Source organism: Phacochoerus africanus, chromosome 4 (genome assembly GCF_016906955.1).
Source record: "Phacochoerus africanus isolate WHEZ1 chromosome 4, ROS_Pafr_v1, whole genome shotgun sequence".
Taxonomy (NCBI): domain Eukaryota; kingdom Metazoa; phylum Chordata; class Mammalia; order Artiodactyla; family Suidae; genus Phacochoerus; species Phacochoerus africanus.
In genome coordinates, this window is record NC_062547.1 from 49,504,748 (window position 1) to 49,523,832 (window position 19,085).

At 47.3% G+C, this 19,085-nt stretch overlaps 1 protein-coding gene across 1 annotated transcript in view; it reads left to right on the plus strand.

Annotated features, from left to right (window-relative positions):
* GALNT18 (polypeptide N-acetylgalactosaminyltransferase 18) overlaps nt 1–19,085 on the plus strand; it is a 370,597-nt gene that overhangs the window by 244,925 nt on the left and 106,587 nt on the right. Inside the window, exons 4-6 of the mRNA XM_047776277.1 lie at nt 11,240–11,423; nt 13,076–13,273; nt 18,612–18,726. Of these exons, the coding sequence (XP_047632233.1) occupies nt 11,240–11,423; nt 13,076–13,273; nt 18,612–18,726 (497 nt within the window). The remainder of the gene's footprint in view (nt 1–11,239; nt 11,424–13,075; nt 13,274–18,611; nt 18,727–19,085) is intronic.

The window sequence follows — 19,085 nt, forward strand, 5'->3', positions numbered from 1 at the left end:
TCATCTTTAGAAATGAGTTCTGACCATTTTCTTGCAGGATACAGGATCTCCAGGGGAAGTATGTCATTTAGGAGTAGATAAGAAGGCATTAGTAGATGTTGGGAGCCTGGCTTTGGCAATTCCACTAAGTGAGGTGTGTGTATTTCATGTGGGTTTTGGTGGTCACTGATGCCTAGCTGTGACATGGAAGAGTAGACCCAGAAACAATGGCTGGGTCTATTAAGTGGTAATTCTGGAACTTGGATTAGCTGAATTAATGCTTGGAACTTCCCAGGAAGATTATGACACTCTGCCTGTACCCTATAGCCATATTTTATATGCTATCGGTGTGGCTCCTAGGTGAAGTCTTTCTCCAAGTCCTGAATAAGGAAAACCATTTCAGGTCATTCCAGATCTACTTGAGTGGCAATTGACTTTGAAGAAGTGCCACTTTTAGAGGAGCTGGACAGGAGTGCAGCTATTAAATATATGGGACAGAAGAAGGAATGGTGCGGAAGGCATCTGTAAACTGCCCATGGTTTATTTGAAAGCTTGTCTGGAGTGATCTTAAGGAGAGAGGAATGCATCCAACAAGGCTGCCTCTAGGCTGGGGTCTTAGGTTGGTCTATTCTGGGGTTTCAGCTCTCCAAGTCCAGCTCACCATCACTCATCAGCAGGACCATCTGAGTCCACAGTCCCCCTCCAGGTTCTTCAGAAGGGGGTGAGATCGATTGGATGTGGACTGGCATCTTTATTTTATTTTTTAGCTCCCCAGGTGAGTGGATAATCAGCTATGTTTGACAACCATTGCATCCTAATGAATAATCTCTCTTTTAAAGTGTGTTGACACATCATTTGTGTTTCAATGGCTCTGAATGGCTTTAGAGGAAAGCCCTGTTAATCTTCTGATCTGAGAAGACCAGCTACTAGTCACTCTTGGAGGAATAAACAGAAATGTGCTGTGCTTTTAATCTTTAAATTAACACCATTGGCTTCTAGCAATTATTAGCACTTCCCAGTGGGCAGTGTGCACACTCCCTTCCCAGCACCTGAATGGAGGGTGTGGCAACTCTAATCCAGGCTGGGCTTTGAGGCACAGCATTGGGCTAGAGGCCTGGATGGATGGCCTGAGCCTGTGGCAGTGGACAGAGGGGAAAAAAGGCAGTGCCTTTTCCTGAGGACAGCTGGGGACCTGTGGGGGACAGTCCAGAATATCAGATCCAAAGACCACCACATAGAGAAACCAAGTGCCAAGTGAAGGGCCTGCAATGGAGGGCAGCAAGATAGAGCCCATGGGTTTGGGAGAATGAAGAGAAAAATTATCTGACCAGGTAGTGGAGGAGTCTTTTTCAGGTGGAGTCTGAGGCCTCTTTTGCAAGCTGGAACCACACATATTCCAGAAGAGGCACCTTTTCCACCTGTTACAAAACCCATCTTAGTTCATTTCAGTTGTTACCAAGCTTGACTGCCCATCAGAATCTCACAGGAAGCTGGTATTAAATTCAGAGTCTCTGTCCCACCCCAGCCTGCAGGAACCTATATTTTAGCAAGCTAATTGTTATGCAAGCCTGCTTTTTTTTTTTTTTTTTTTTTTTTTTTGCTTTTTAGGGCTACACTTGCAGCATATGGAGTTTCCCAGGCCAGGGGTCCAATCAGAGCTGTAGCCACCGACCTAGACCACAGCCACAACAGTGCCAGATCCAAGCCACGTCTGTGACCTACACCACAGTTCACAGCAACACCGGATCCTTAACCCACTGAGCGAGGCCAGGGATCGAACCCACAACCTCATGGTTCCTAGTCGTATTCATTTCTGCTGTGCCACACCAGGAACTCCTGCAAGCCCTCTTTTTATCCTAGGGAGGCAATGTATAGTGTAGAGGTAAAAAGGAGGGACTCTAGGGACAGCCCAGGTGGATTTAAATCCTGACCCCACCACATCCTGCCTGGGTCACATTGTCCCTTAATTTCCTCATCTTCAAAATAGAATGATAATTATAATCGCCACAGTATAGGGTGGTGAAAGGCTTAAATGAGATAATAGATGCAAAGTGCTTTGAATAATGCATGCTACATCATTTTTATTATTATTTCCTTTATTAAATGTTAACCAGTTAATGCAGAGACATAGAGCTCGAGGCGGCATAAGTGATCAGGCACACATACATGCACATCATACGTAGGGCAAGGGGTGAACACTCACATGCTTTCGAGGACCAGGCAAGATCAAAGCAGCTGGTTAGGGAGAAGGCATTTCCTAAGGCTGCTATGACCAAAACAAAGGACCTCCCACTGGGTGGCTTGACCAACAAAAATTGTCTCACAGTTCTGAAGGTGAAGATCAAGGTGTTTGTAGGGCTGTGATGACCAAGCTCTTCCACGCCTCTCCCCTAGCTTCCATTGGTTTGCCAGCAACCTTTGGCATTCCTTGGTTTGGAGATGCCTCACTCCAAGCTATGCTTTGGTTGTCGTATGGCATGCTCCCTGTATGCCTCTGCCTTCATATGGCCAGAGTTTTACAAGAACACTGGCCATATTGGATTAGGGGCCACCTCTAATCCAGCGGACCTCATCTTACCAATTACTTCTGCAATCACCCTATTTCCAAATAAGGTTACATTCTAAGGTGCTGGGAATTAGGGCTGCAACATATGAATTTGAGGGGGGCACTCAATTCAACTTTTATCATGGCATATCCATTTTCCAACTTCTAGCCTTAATTGACTGAGAACTACTGAGAGCAATTCCCTAGCACTCCCAGCTTGCCCTCAGGGCAAGCCGAACACACTCCTGTGGTCAGAGAAAGCCCTCAGGCAGTGAGGAGGAAACCAGCAGCCTGTGTGGGAAGTGAGTGCCGAGGGGCTATGAGCAGAGCACCCATCGACAGGGGCATTAAACTATGTGCAGGCCTTTCTGAGCACAGGCCCTGTGCTACTGCTCACAGGGTACACACATGGAGCTAGCCTATAGTGCTTGTTTCCCAGCCCTTTATTTTTTTATTTTTAATTTTTTTTTTGTCCATTGATCCCACAGCCACAGAAACATGGGATCTGAGCTGCGTCTGCGACCTACACCACAGCTCACAGCAATGCTGGATCCTTAATCCACTGAGCAAGGCCAGGGATCAAACCTGTGTCCTCATGGATACTAGTCGAGTTTGTTAACCACTGAGCCAGGATGGAAACTCCTCTGAGCTCTCTAGAAAGGGGCACATCCTTCTCCGCTCCAGCCAGTTATCACCAAGCAAGAATGCCTTGCAGGCTAAAGAAATATGTTTCTGAGCAGCTGCAGTCCTAGGGCTGCCAATTTGCAAACTCTACAAAAGTTCATGCTCAGATTTCCATAATGGGGTCTCCATTAATCAGGAACTATGCAAGGTTTCTCAAAATTCTTCACTGTTGAGGAGTTCTCATCGTGGCTCAGCGGTTAACGAACCCGACTAGCATCCATGAGGATTGCAGCTTCGATCCCTTGCCTCGCTCAGTTGGGTTAAGGATCCAGCATTGCCATGAGCTATGGTGTAGGTCACAGATGCAGCTTTGATCCCATGTTGCTGTGGCTCTGACGTTAGGCCAGCGGCTCCAGCTGTGATCAGACCCCTAGCTTGGGACACTTCCTATGCCATGGGTGTGGCCCTAAAAAGACAAAAAAAAATTTTTTTTTTCCACTGATATTTTGCCCTGGATAATTCTTGACTGTGGAGGGCTATCCTCTGGATGTTTACCAGCACCCATGCTAGATAGCACCCTCCCTACTTTTGACTGTGACAATCAATGCCAAATATCCCCTCGAGGGCTGGGAATGTGACAAAATCATCCCCAGTTGGGAACCACTGGGCTAGGAGAGTAACAGAATATAGGTCTTCTAGCATCTGACCTAAACCCATCAAATGCACCAGGTATGGCTTCTCAGGACCAGGAGGCCCAATCATTTAAGGCCTCAGTGTCTGAGATTCTTTTTCAGAAATCTATTCCTCCCTCCGCTTTTGCTCCCAGCTCTCTCACTCTCTCTGCCCCCTTTTTTCCTCATCCTTCCCTTTCCCTTCCCCTCTCTCTCTCTCTTCCCCCACCTCTCTCCAGTCCCCTGCCTGTGTGGAATATATCGCATGCCTTTTAAATATCCTGTAGAATTAAAGTTCCATAGGGACTGTCTTGTTCACAGCTACAGCCAAAGCCACTAGATCAATGCCTGGTACATAGTGACTACTCAATACTTGTTGGATGAATGAATGAGTGGCCTCTCCCTTCACTCCTCCTCCCCTCAAACCTAGGGTTGATGTGGGAAATGATCATCTGAGCACTGAGGGAAGGATGAGGAGCTTGGACCAGCAAGCCTGGACAGGCTGTGTTTTACAAGGATGCCTGTGCGGCTGCCTTCCTAAGAGGGAAGTCTCCATCCATCCATTGGTTGTCTATTTCCTGATCCTTTATCTTCCTTTATGCAAGAGATAAAGAATATCAATTAGGAACAGACTTGTGGTTGCCAAGGGGGAGGGGGAGGGGGAGGGAGTGGGATGGACAGAGAGTCTGGGGTTAATAGATGCAATGGGAATGGATAAGCCATGATGTCCCGCTGTATAGCACAGGGAACTCTATCTAGTCACTTATGATGGAACATGATAGAGGATAATGTGAGAAAAAGAATGTCTATATATGTGTGACTGGGTCACTTTGCTGTACAGTAGAAATTGACAGAACACTGAAAACCAACTATAATGGAAAAAATAAAAATCATTTTAAAAATTTAAAAAAATATCCAGTAAGGTATTTAAATCAGATTAACAGCCATTGGTATCAGACTTCTGCTCAGCCGGCATTATATTGCTTTTAGGGCAACCCCATGGAGTGAATTGCTTTTTATGGGAGCAGTACAAGGGGTAGATATAGGGAGGGAAGAAAGGGCTCTGTTTGACCAGGCCAGTGAATTTTGCATTTTGACTTGGCATCTAAGTCTAAAAGGAGAGAGTCAACAAGCAGCTTGCATTTAGCTGGCTCCGAGGGGAGGCACCTCTAGGGAAGGTGGAGAGTGGCCTGTGACCTCCTAAGAGAAGAATGGTATTTCATCAGCAAGGCTTCCAGGAGTGCTGATTTGCAGACATCATTCAGATGTCAGCAGAGCAGGGATTTGTGGCCGGCAGGAGAGGGCTGGAGGAGCAACACAAGCAGGATGACACCTGGCCCCATGCAGGGTGCAAATTGTATTTCTCTGTCAACATTGGCTTGCTACAACTCTGCCATTGATTCTAAATCTGACGAAGTCACAGAGAGAGGTCTCCCGACCTCCACTTTTCCCAACACATGAAAACAAACATGAAATACAGCGTTCCCTTTCTTTCCACAATTATCTTCCTGCCCTGCTCTTACCAAAACACTTTATTAAAAGGTATTTATAGAGATTTCAAAAAATAATTCGGAGTAGCTACCCAAGGAGAAAAAAGATAAAAGACGATGCAACTATTCCTTGAAAAATCAAAGCTTTAGCAAAAGTAGAGAAGCAAACACACTGATAGAACAATGTGATTAGCCCTTATATTGGCCTCTGAGCTTCCTGGTAGCCTTGGAAAAAAGGTAAATATGACAGGTTATGTGTTTGTGTTTATATAGAAAGAAAACCACAAGTTCTTTATATGTTTTTCAACTAAATTCTGAGAGGTATTTATCGTATATATTATATATAATATATAATATATAATAGGCAATATCTTAGACAACAGTTTTCTAGCAAAGGTAGAAGTGCTTTTGATATAGTTCTTTCTCACTATGACACTTAACAAAGGTTGAAGGACAATATGAAAAACTAATTAAGGGACTTTGCAAAAACTGAGCCAGTGTTATCCAGGGTATTTCAAGCCTTAAAAAAAAAAAATAGTAACAGTTGTTTGGTTAGAGCTGAAGGAATCCTCTCTTCTAGTCAGTAGCTAGTATTTGGAATGCAGCTGGTTGAGAACAATTTTTTTTTTCCCAGCTGGTCCACTAGAAACCTTTATTTTAGTTTGCTCTCAGTAGAGCTCAGAGGTATAAAGGGGCAAGCAACTCCTACAAGAAGCAAAGCCTTTTCATCTCATGCTGCCCTCCTTCTAAGCTGGCCCTTCTGTGTCTGATTTCATTTCCTGTGCATCAGGAGTTCACAATCTTATTTTAACCCCAGTATCATATCAGAACCATAGATCCTGTTTGTTAGCCTTTGTATATAGCAAACCACCCCAGAAGTTCATGACTTAAAACAGCCACCATTCACTGGCTCACAATTCTGCAGTGGGGCAGCTCGTCTCTGCTCTACGATATCAGCTAGGATCATTTGTGTGTTTGCCATCTCCTGGTGGTTGAAGGATCCAAGATGGTCTCATTCACACATCTAGGGCCTCAGTGGGGTGGCCTAAATGGGGACTCCCTGGGCCATTCATCTTCTAGGAGGCCGGCTCCAGCTCCCTGACTTAGGGCAGCAAGAGAGTGAAAACAGAAGCTGCAAGGCTTCCAAACACCCAGGCCTGGGATTTTCACAGGGTTCCTCCTGCTGCATCCTGTCCTCCCAGGGTCAGCTGAGATTCAGTATGTAAAGCAGCCACCCAGGATGTGAATTCAGAGAGATGGGATTCCAAGGAGATCATTTGGTGGCCATTATCCACAGCCCTATCCTATCAACACCTCACTAAGGGTGGTCCCCACAGGCAGTGATTCTCACCTGGGGGATGAGGGAGACCAAGGAATAGGAATGTTCTCCCTGGGGACAGGAAGTATGGTACCACTTCTCACTCCAAGTTTTGTGTACTAATCACTTAACAGCCACCATCAAAACACAAAATATTAGGCTTGATGGGCTCTATTTAAAATTTCAGGGAGTTCCCGTCGTGGCGCAGTGGTTAACGAATCCTACTAGGAACCATGAGGTTGCGGGTTCGGTCCCTGCCCCTGCTCAGTGGGTTAACGATCCGGCGTTGCCGTGAGCTGTGGTGTAGGTTGCAGATGTGGCCGGATCCTGCGTTGCTGTGGCTCTGGCGTAGGCCAGTGGCTACAGCTCCGATTCGACCCCTAGCCTAGGAACCTCCATATGCCGCAGGAGCGGCCCAAAGAAATAGCAAAAAGACCAAAAAAAAAAAAAAAAAAATTCAGCAAGAATATGTGAGGAGTGGACCTTGGAAGTGATGAAACAGTAAGTATTTTAAGAGGTCTCCTGGCAACTCTTTTTTTTTTTCTTTTTTCTAGGGCCTCACCTGCAGCATATTAAAGTTCCTAGGCTACAAGTCCAATCAGAGCTGCAGCTGCAAGCTTACACCACAGCCACAGCAATGCAGGATTCCCTAACCCACCAAGTAAGGCCAGGGATTGAACCCACATCCTCATGGATACTAGTCAGGTTCTTAATCCTCTAAGCCACAATAGGAACTCCCTGGCAATTTTTTTTTTTTTTTTTTGCTTTTTGCTTTTCCAGGGCCATACCCATGGCATATGGAGGTTCCCAGGTTAGGGGTCGAATTGGAGCTACGGCTGCCTGCCTACACCACAGCTGCAGCAACATGGGTTCCGAGCCACATCTATGACTTATACCACAGTTCTTGCCAATGCCAGATCCCCGACCCACTGAGCGAGGGATTGAACCTATATTCTCATGGATACTAGTTGGATTCGTTTCTGCTGCATCACAATGGGAACTCCCTGGCAACTATTCCCGAAGACCCTGTAAGCATGGGGCACACCACAGACTTCTGCCATTTGTGAGACAGTGGCATCTCCAAGCCTCCCCAGTCAGAAGTGCCAATCAGGAGTTCCTGTCGTGGCTCAGTGGTTAATGAATCCGACTAGGAACCATGAGGTTGCGGGTTCAATCCCTGGCCTTGTTCAGTGGGTTAAGGATCCGGCGTTGCCCTGAGCTGTGGTGTGGTCACAGATATGGCTCGGATCCCACGTTGCTGTGGCTCTGGTGTAGGCCAGTGGCTATAGCTCCGATTAGACCCCTAGCCTGGGAACCTCCATATGCCTCGGGAGCAGTCCTAGAAAAGGCAAAAAGACAAAAAAAAAAAAAAGTGCCACTCAGAGAGCATGAGGTCTTTTTCTTTTGGGCTAGAGTGAGATGTGCAGCATGTTAGTGGCAGTCCAAAAGTCAGCTGAATTTTCTCCAGGCTGAATGAGAATCCCTGACAGCACTCATTGACCCTAGCTCTAGACAAGGATCACACTATTTTAAAGGATGGGTTGGATGACAAAAGCTCCACGTTCCCAAATTCCACAGAAGCTGGAAAGCTGGAAGGTCTAGATAAAAAAGACGTTGGATAACATAATCAGAGGAAAAAAATATTTGTACTTTAGAGAAACAGTGTAAATCTTTGAAAAGAATGAATTAAAGGGGAGTAAATGTAAGATCCTATTTCGGCTCAGAGCATGGGCATGCATGCACCCCCTCACAGGTACTTCCATGAAGAGATGAAATGGACGAGGCCTGACTTAGAAGCACTATGTGAAAAGAACCAGTGGATGTGTGGTTCCAGGAAGCTCAAATCAGAAGTAGGCAAAGTTAATGTGACCTTAGGCGATATTAATAGGAGCATAGGTTCTGGATTAAGGGAGGGGATTAGTTCCCTCTATTCTATATAGCCTGGTTTACTCCAGAAAAAAACAGGCCAGTTTCTACCTTCATAATTTAAAAGTATAAGACAAAAATTAACGTATTTAAAGGGAATTTCAACATGATAAAAGGACTTGAACTTACAGGATATGAGGAAATACAAGGAGTAACTGAAGACCCTTGACCTAGGGAAATCCTTAGCAAGGACTTAAGGATAGTCTTCCACTCTAAGTCCCATGTAGACAAGGGACTTGATCTACTCTCTATGGCCCCCAAATGAGCCTTGGACCAAGGCATGAAAGGTTGAGGGACTGTGGCATTTGCAGGACAAAAGAAAAAAAAATCTGATAGTCGGAATAAATTGCATTGAGTCCCCTGTCACTACAGGGACTGAATGATCACTCATCGGGATACACAGAGGGAATTCAAACTTTAGACAGGTAATTGGTTCAAAATGAACTTTCAAATCCTATCTAACTTTGAGGTCTGGGGATTCCTAGAGACTTGCCCAAGGTCACAGAGCAAGTTAGTAGCTGTTCAGCACCAGAGTCTCCTGAAATCAATGTCTGTAGGAGGCCACATCAATTCTGGCAGTAGCCACCATGCCTCATTGCCTTCCTTGGGCATGAGGCCACTGCACACATTTATATCTCCTATTTGGCCCCCATGGCCTTGTCGCCTGCGGACTTTGGACCTAGGGCAGGATAGAGCAGTAAGAGGTGGCACTGGACCAGTGCCTGTGAAGATGGCTTTGTCAGCCAAAGATAGATTCCCTCAATGTCTAAGGAAGGTCAATTCCCCCATTTCTTACAACTCCCAGTATGATGGGGACTGTGAAAAGCAGAGAAACACTAGGTACTTTTCACACATGTCAATCCCATTTCATCCTCATAACAACCATATTAGTTTCCTAGGGCTGCCAAGTTAAAGTACCACAGACTGGGTGACTTAATATAAATTTATTGTCTCACAGTTCTGGAGGCTAGAAATCCAAAAGGAAGGCGTAGGCAGGGCTGTGCTTCTGGTACCCTCAGATGTTCCTTGCCTGCTAGATGGCCATCTTCTCTTCGTGTCTCCTCACATTGTCTTCCTTCTGTGTGTATCTGTCTCTGTGTCCAGATTTCCCCCTTTGATAAGAGCACCAGTCATATTGGATCTGGACCTCATGACCTAGTCTAATTTGCTTAAATCTATAAAGATTCTGTTTTCAAATAAGGTCATACTCTGAGGTCCGGTGGATAGATGCCTTGGGGGGAGCAGGGGAATTCAATCCATAACATTCCATCCTCTGATCTCCCAAGATTTATGTCCTTCTCACATGCAAACTACATTCACCCTGTCTGAACATTACCACGGACATCGAGGACTGGTTTAGTAACAGGTCACCATGCTAATGCATGGAATGCAGAATTAAAGTACATTGCTGCTGGCTCCAAATTCTGTCCTCTCTCTGCTACACTGTGCTCCTGCTCCAGGCTGCACCTACCCTGCACTAGCTGCCTCATGCCCTTTTCTCATACCTAGTGGCTGTCTGTCTGGCAAAGCCCCAGACTGGGCAACAAGGGGCATGCAACACCTTCCATCCTCCGATAAGGAGCTCAGCCCCGGTGGATCTGTCCTGGGGCCTGGGTATGGCAGGCTGGGAAGATGTGTGGAGGGATGACTAGAAGTCAAGTCCCAGGAAGGTGCTGTGGTTAGAGGTGGGAGAATGCAGCCCACTCCGGCCATCATTTGGGGAAAGGGCAGGTGTCAAAGGCTGTTGCCTGAGCTGCCATGAAAAACACAGTGAACGTGGTTGCTGAGGCCCTGTGCTGCTGCTGTAGGCCCCATTCACAGTTATGAAGATGCAGGGGAATCAGATGCTTAGCCAGGCCCAGCAATAGCCAGTAAGAAACCAATGCCAGACCCTTACATAGGCACAGCTCCTGCATCCACTTCCTGGAAAGATGGAGGTCCAGGCGAGAAGTGGTCCTTGGGCTCTGTCTTTGCTGATGGAGCTTTCTTTGGGGATTAGGGACTGGCTGGTGGAGAGCACTGGGGAAGAAGGATATCCCTGAATCAATGAGAAGAATGTGGCTTTTGAGGTCATCAGCCCTGGCTTGAATAGGACTCCCACTCACAAACTACATAGTGTTGGACAAATTGATCAACCCTCTGAGCCACATTTTCCCAGGGGCTTATTGTGAAGATTAAATGCACCACGTGTGTGAGGCACATGACCCTCTTCATGTCGCTGGGCTCAATAAACACTTGTTTTTGTCCCTGTTTTCTCCTTCAAAGCTGAGCTATCCTGGCCATCCAGGGGAATGCTGAGGGAGACCCAGGGAGGGGGCTGGTCCCTCCTGCCTCTCTTTGGTGGTCTGCTCACCCTGAAAGCATGAATTTTGTTTGTTTGTTTGTTTTGTTTTGTTTTTTATAGCCCCATCTGCAGCATATGGAGATTCCCAGGCTAGGAGAGTCGAATCGGAGCTAGCTACACCCACAGTCACAGCAATGCTAGATCTGAGCTGCATCTGTGACCCACGCCACAGCTCATGGCAACGCCAGATCCTTAACCCACTGAGCGAGGCCAGGGATCGAACCTGCAACCTCATGGTTCCTAGTTGGATTCATTTCTGCTGTGCCACGATGGGAACTCCAACATGAATATCTTGATGGCCCATGCCCTAGGTGTGCTAACAGTGCATTTTCTCCCTCACAGAGGAGCTGAAGGAGAAGCTGACAGAGTATGTGGACAAAGTGAATGGCCAGAAGCCAGGCTTCATCAAGGTCGTGCGCCACAGCAAGCAGGAAGGCCTAATCCGCTCCAGGGTCAGCGGCTGGAGGGCCGCCACTGCCCCCGTAGTGGCACTCTTTGATGCCCATGTAGAGTTCAATGTGGGCTGGTAAGTGCCCATTGGGACCTGAGGAGGATAAGTCCCAGTATGGTCAAGATGGGTGCAAAGGCTGCTGGTATCTCAATCAGGATGGGGGAAAGGAGAGATCTGAGTGTGTGAGGGACCAGGCCACATGGCTGGCCCTTCAGGATGAACGAGGGCCAGGGTCAGCAGGTCAACACACAGTGTCTCAAGGGTTGGTGACATAAAGTGTGACTCCAGCTGGCATGGTTCTCTAGGAGACATGATGGGGAAAGGGCTAAATGCTCAGGGCAAAGCAAGAGTGCTGGCCCAGCTAAGGATGGGGCTGCCACCCCCTGGAAAGGGAGGGCTGGCCCAGACATGAGGCCAAAACCCAACCCTACAGACAAGACCAAGACCAAGGGGACAGGGGCGGGCTAAAATGGCTTGATGTTATCACAGGTTCCCTGAGCTATCCCAGATGCCAGGCGGGAAGTTGCATAGAATCTCAGATTCCTTCTGCTGGTGAAACTAGGTCTTAGAAAAGCTTTCTCTCTCTCTGGCCAGTGCTGCTTAGGTGCTTGGTGGGTCAAGGCTTCGGTGGCTGCAGCCAAGCAGGGACAGGGCACATGATGCTGACATCCCTGCAGGCCATAGGGCATGTGGTGGCCCACTGTGTGTGCCTTCGCAGAGAGCTTGGCCTTAGGGGTCCAGGTGCTGGGGATAGCTGAGTGTACTGCCCTCCTACCTATCATACCTGATGGCCCTGGGGTCTGCTGTCCCCCCTAGTCTCCAGATGTCACCCTCTGCCTCCATAGAGTGGGGTAAGGTGGGGTCCTTAGCAGGAAGAGCAATGGGCCTGGACATAGCATGACTGCACTGGAGCCTACTTTTACATAACAGGCCCAAATTCAGTCTGTAATGCAGCCATTTCTTTTAGTTGAAGTCCCTGCTTGCCATTTGTGACTATTTAAAAAGCATTTTCACTGGATTTATGGCCAGAAGAGAAGAGAGACACTTACTATTTCAAGCTGATTTGAATAAACAATTATGCAACAAATGCATTATTAATGAGAACCTTATCATTCCTGTCTGCAAACATTTTACTCACCTAGTGCCTGCAGGGGCTCCTGGCTCTATGGAAGCTGGAACCCCCACCTCTCCTTGGGCAGTGGGAACACGTGGGGAGGTTTAGAGTGGCACATGGGCTCCTGGCTCCATGAAAGCCAGAACCCCCACCTCTCCTTGGGCAGTGGGAACAGGTGGGGGTCTGGAAGGACCTAAGCAGCATCGCATGGTGGGTGGAAGCAGGTTTGTTCTCACCTCCTAGTCTCTGCCCTCCTCATCTGCCTTTTCCTCCTGGTTGATACGCTGAATTTTAGCAAAATCAAAGCCCAAGTTGAAAGCTTCCCATGGAACCTTACATCTGGTCCTTTCTTCTTTCTTAGGTCTTGATTTTTTTTTTTCTCATGGAAAAAGGAAAGCAAGGAGACACCAGGATCTAAGGCATGAAGAACCTGTCAGCTCAGTCAGGGACGTGCTGAAGGAGGGGTCAGGCTTCTTGCCAGCCCAAAAGCATGGGGGTGGGAGGCCGAATGGGGACTCCTTCCCGGGAGGCAGAGCAGCTCTCCCCTCCTCTTTCTGCGGGGGAAGGAGCTTCAGAAGGTACCAATCCCCCCTTCTCCCTCTCCTCTGCCCAGGGCTGAACCCGTGCTCACCCGCATTAAGGAGAACCGGAAACGGATCATCTCGCCATCGTTTGACAACATCAAATATGACAACTTTGAGATAGAAGAGTACCCGCTGGCTGCCCAGGGCTTTGACTGGGAGCTGTGGTGCCGCTACCTAAACCCCCCCAAGGCCTGGTGGAAGCTGGAGAACTCCACAGCCCCGATCAGGTAAAACATCCTTACCTGAGAGTCTCTCTGCCTTGTCTTCCAGGCAAGGGCTCCCCTCCCAGCCCAACCCTTGTTCCCCAAACTCCAGCCCCATTGTGGGAGGGAGGGGTGGGGCAAGGGTTGCGGTAGCAAGAAATGACTAATGACCTTCAGTCACAGCTTACAGCCTCTGATAATCCCCCACCTTTTTTTTTTTTTTTTGGTCTTTTAGGGCTGCGCCTACAGCATATGGAGGTTCCCAGGCTAGGGGTCAAATCAGTGCTACAGCTGCCAGCCTACACCACAGCCACAAGCAACGCAAGATCTGAGCCACATCTGTGACCTACACTGCAGCTTTCAGCCACATTGGATCCTTAACCCTCTGACCAAGGCCAGAGATCGAACCTGCATCCTCATGGATATTAGTTGGGTTCTTAATCCACTAAGTTACAACAGGGACTCCAGAAGATCCCTTTTAAAGGAGTTCTGGCTCTTAGAATCCATTCAAAGGCTCAAAGTTACTCATTTCACCACATCACTGTGGGATATCTGCTGAGTGCCAACTCCTCTGCTGGGTGCTGGGGATCCAGAGTGATTAAGAATCAGTTCCTACCCCCGCAAAGACTAGAGTCTAGTGAAGACAGACAAAATGATCAGAATAAAGTAATTGAAATGCAAAGTATTCCCTAGGCTGGTAAAAAAAAAAATGCATGGAAAATGGGGAGACCCCTTTTCAGAGTGGGTAGCATTTCTACTTGTTTTTAAGAGCAAGAAGAGGGTGACAGGGTTGGGGCAGGGACATCTCTATTCATAGGAGCAGAATGAGTTCCTGGACACAGAGAGGTTTAGGGGGGCTGGAAGGAAGGAGGACAGTGAGGGGCGACCCGAGGCAGTGAGGCTGGAAGGGCAGAGGGACAAGACCAGACCTCACAGCACCTTGTGAGCCTGGCTGATGTTTGAGCTTATCCTGCTAGACTCAGACAAAAGTGGCTTCCAACTGCCTTTCACAGATCCCACACTCAGAGTTCCCATCTCTGCTCAGGGGTTAACCAACGCAACTAGTATCCATGAGGATGCGGGTTTAATCCCTGGCCTTGCTCAGTGGATTAAGGATCCGGCATTGCCATGAGCTATGGTGTAGGTCACAGATGTGGCTCCCATCTGGCATTGCTATGGCTGTGGTGTAAGCCAGCAGCTACAGCTCCGGTTGGACCCCTAGCCTGAGAACCTCCATACTCTGTGGGTACAGCCCTAAAAAGACAAAAAAAAAAAAAAAAAAAAAAACCCAAACTCTTTCTGCCTTTGCTTGGCCTTCAGAGACACCCAAGCAACTCCTCTGTGCAGCCTCTCTTTTATGTCAAGACTCCTGAAACAGCTGTCCCTACCAGCCCTTATTTCTCCCTGGTTAATCACAGATCAGGTGCCTTCAGGCTCCCTGCAAAGTCCTGCCCATTAAACATACAGATGGCATCAGAAGGTGGCCTAGGGGACAGTTCCAGGAATGAAAGAGGAGATTAGAAACTGATGTTGCTTTGTATTATGTGAGGGAGAAAGATTATGAAAAACTTAATTGAAAGTGGGTGGTTATTATCCAAGATCACATTTCTCCTTGCTGGAAGAAAAAAATGGCATTCATATTTAAAACAGGGTGAAAGAGAACTCTACCTAGCTTTCCTGTGATTATCTCTGTTACCTATCTATTAGTCCTCTGCCACACTTCTGTGTTGTTAAATAATATTTGTTGGGTGATCACTGTGTGCAAGGGCCTCTCACATGGTCTCATTTGTTCTTCGTCATAACCTAGTGACAACTTACTGTGTCATTTCTGTTTTACAAGATGAGGAAAGCAAGACTGACAAAACGGCATGGCCCTGCCGAAAGCTCTAGCCAGTACAGCCAGGATCCCCAGCATAGGTCAGCTAGATCCCATGCCTGGTGGTCATCCTCCTAAGTACCCGCTGTTGAGCTCAGAACTGCTGTGGCTGAGTTCTGCCCCCAGGCTGTGGAATGCTCTTGGAGGAAACTATGCCATCACACAATGAGTGTTCTTGCCGAAGACCACTCTAGTTAGCAGCTCTGTTCCCCTTATCTCTAAGTGCATCTGCCTGGTCTTTTTTTTTTTAGGGATGCACCAGCAGCATATGGAGGTTCCCAGGCTAGGGGTCAAATCAGAGCTCTAGCTGCCAGCCTACAGCACAGCCACAGCAACTCGGGATCTGAGCCACATCTGTGACCTACACCACAGCTTACAGCAATGCCGGATCCTTAACCCACTGAGCAAGGCCAGGGATTGAACCAGTGTCCTCATGGATGCTAGTCAGGTTCATTTCCACTGAGCCACAGTGGGAACTCCTGTACCCACCTGGTCTTAATCAGTAAACCCACATTCTAGGTCCTTGACAGAGAATATCATCTCAATCTCAAATTTTCTATCACCTAATTTTTTTTAGGACAACTAAATTTATAGTGGTATTTATTTTCTAATTGAAACTTTAATTCTTTTTTATTTTATTTTATTTATTTCCCTGATGCATTTTTTTTCTACTGTACAGCAAAGTGACCCAGTCACACATACATATATACATTTTTTTTCCTCACATTATCATACTCCATCATAAGTGACTAGACATAGTTCCCAGTGCTACACAGCAAGATCTCATTGCTAATCCGTTCCAAAGGCAATAGTCCTGTGTGGCTCACAACCATCACCTATTTTTTATCAAAAACTTAACTGTGAGAAATGATATTAATGGGAGATTTTGGAAGAACGTCCCTGGTTTTATCCATAGATGAAGACAGCCCCACAGAAAGCTGTGGCTTATACAAATGTATTTTGCCCACTTGACTCCTATTTCCTTCGAGCTAAACTTTTGTGCTTTGCCCATACGTGATGTAAACTATAAAAAGAGCCCAGAGATATCTTCTATAGCATTCTGAAGTGATGGCTTTAAGATTGTTGTTCACTATGTCCCAAAGTGACCTCTTTAAGAAGACTGACATGAGAAATTTCTTTTAAACCGAAAGTCTTGCTATTCCTGAGGAATTATGTATTGCCACTTGGGAACTGTAAATCTTATTTCTAAGGCCAGATATGTTCATTTTCACCTTGGCCACCAGGAAGCTCAGGGTCAACTTTGTGGGTCCACTTTAAGAACCATGAAGGAGGACACATACATTCTAGCTAGCCCCTAATTTTTGGAGAAATTTTAGTCTTTTCCAACATTTATCTAATTTTTCAATATATTTGATATTTTCTTATAAGCTATTTCTAATTCCTTTGGAAATGAGGTAGGATATAAATCAACAACACTTTCAGGCTGATTGAGTCCACTGAATACCCTCATCGGTTAATAAGTAATAGACTGAGGGGGCCCATGTTCTTCTCAGAGTAACTGTTTTAGATTCTGTTCTTCCTCTGACTGGGTCTGGCAGTTTGGGGAAGGCCCCCTCCTCCATATCCTGAAATACCCTGCCCTGCTCAGCATTTCAGTAACATTGGGGAAAAGGCTGAGAGCCCACTCTACAGGGCCAACATTTTAGAGTCAACCATGCATTTAAAGAGAGGATGCTCTGGTCTTCTTCAATGTGCAAGTGCATCTTTCAGAGCGATCTTTTGAGTACCAGTTCCATCCCAGAGGTTTTCATGTACCTTTTATCATTTAATTTAAACCCTTGTGAGGTTATAGTTGATTCTCTTTTGTAGATATGGAATCAGAGGCTCTGAGAGGCTAGGGAACTTCTTTCAGGAGTGCACAGCCAGAATGGAAATATTTCCTTTAGCGCTTACCTCTAAGGCCAGGTCATACATCCTGCATCAGAGTAGGAACTCAGCCTAAAGGAGCCATGGATTGAGATGAACTGTTGGTCCCAGATGCCCATGGTCTGTGGAACTGAGGCCACTCAGAATAAAAGGCTGTAATTTGAAAGAGGAGGGCAGGGGCCCCAGAGTACCAGTCTCTGCCTGAGCCACCTCCGGCATCAGCATTCTCCACAGAAATGGCCTGCAGAATGGCTGTTTCTCCACCTTGATGAGTTTCCAGTTTTAAAGATGGGTCCATTTGCATGTGAGTGACAGTTTTCTCATAGTTGAGGATTCTTGATTTCTCCTTTTCTTTCTCTTCCCCTCCCATTCTTCAGCCACCAGCTGATAAGATGCTATGCAGGGACTAGAAATGGTAGCAGTGTGCAGTGGAACAATTCAAAGTCATTTGTGTAAGATGATGCTCTCAGCAGAGAAGCAGCCCACATGCGCTCGTGCTGATTCACCTAATGTGAATCTCTCCTCATCGTGTCCTGTGCCATCTCTGTGCACACAGCTGTGAGCCCCAAGCTCACACTCGTTAAGGAAAGGCCACCCAGCTCCTGGTCCCACGGGGCTGATGTGTTGCTCCAGCCTAAGACCCCTGCTGAATTCCAACCACACTGGCTACCCAGGTCCTGCTTGCTTGATAACTCTTTCTAGTGACCCACAGGCTCCTTAAGATCAGTTTTCCCAGAATGGAATCCCTCTCCCTTCTGAACCAGCTTCTTCTCTTTCCCCCCTGTTGATGGGTAGCCCTCATTCCACCGTCACCCAAGCAGAAAGCCAGCTGGCATCCAGATTCCTCCCTGCCTCTCACCTTCGAAATTCCTCTGTTTCAAAGTTCTGCCGATTTTACACCCAAATATGTCTTTAAATAATCCCTATCTCTGATCCTGGATCTCTGGTCCAGGTCTTCATCATTTCTTACCTGGATATAGCAACAAGCTTCCCAACTGGATTCCTTGATTTCCACCCAGTCTCCTCCAATAAGTCACCCCACAGCTGCCTGAGTATTCTTTTTACAAACACAGATCTGCATATACCACTGTCTGTTTAAAATTCCTCATTGTCACTCCTGTACCTGCAGAAAAAAATCAATCCAAATGATCGGCCATGCTATCCAAAGTCCCACCTCATCTCTCTAAAGGGACCAAGGTGAAGGATGGGAAAGTTGTTGCAGGAGATCAGGTAGAAACAGAGACTCCCTATGCAGGGAGCTGGAATCAAAGCAGCTAGAGAGACAGACATGCAGTCTAGGCCGGCAGACCGAACACTGCTTCTCTGGGCTAACACACACCCATGCACCACCAGGAATGACAGCTGGGGCCAGGTCAGGAGTTATCTGCCACTGCCCTGCCGAATCAGCCCCTCTGGAGTAACTGGTGAGGGTGGACCCTGGAGGGTCACCTGGAGAGCGAGACCCGCAGCAGTCTGGCAGCATAGGAAGGGAGAGGACCAGGTCCTGCTGGCAGGAAGGCAGCACTGCACTTACTGCTCTGCTGGCACCCCTGAAACAGCCCCTCTGCTAACTGCTGGCCTTCTCCCCATGCCCTGTAGGAGCCCCGCCCTCATTGGCTGCTTCATTGTGGACCGGCAGTACTTCCAGGAGATCGGCTTACTGGATGAAGGCATGGAGGTGTATGGAGGCGAGAATGTCGAGCTTGGGATCAGGGTGAGCAGGGCTTTTCACCAGGTGGGGCTTGGCTTAGGTCTGCAGAGGGTGAATGCATCTTGGGCGTGGAGAAATGGGGCTCTTGGTTGAGGGTGGCGGACTGATTCTGAACGTCCAGTCTCGAACTTTGGTCCATGTGTGTGTGATCAGGACCATGAGGATGGGCTAGAGACACAGGTTGGGACCTATAGCATTTTCAGGAAGAAAAAAACATCAGAAACTGCTTTGGTTGGCATGGGGATATGGGATGGCTCCCACATCAAGGTGACAGCATCTTAGTTAAAACCAAACACAGAATCTTCAGGGTGAGCAAAGAGGTGAACCAGCCAAGAGATGAAGGGGGTGCTGAACAGGCCCTC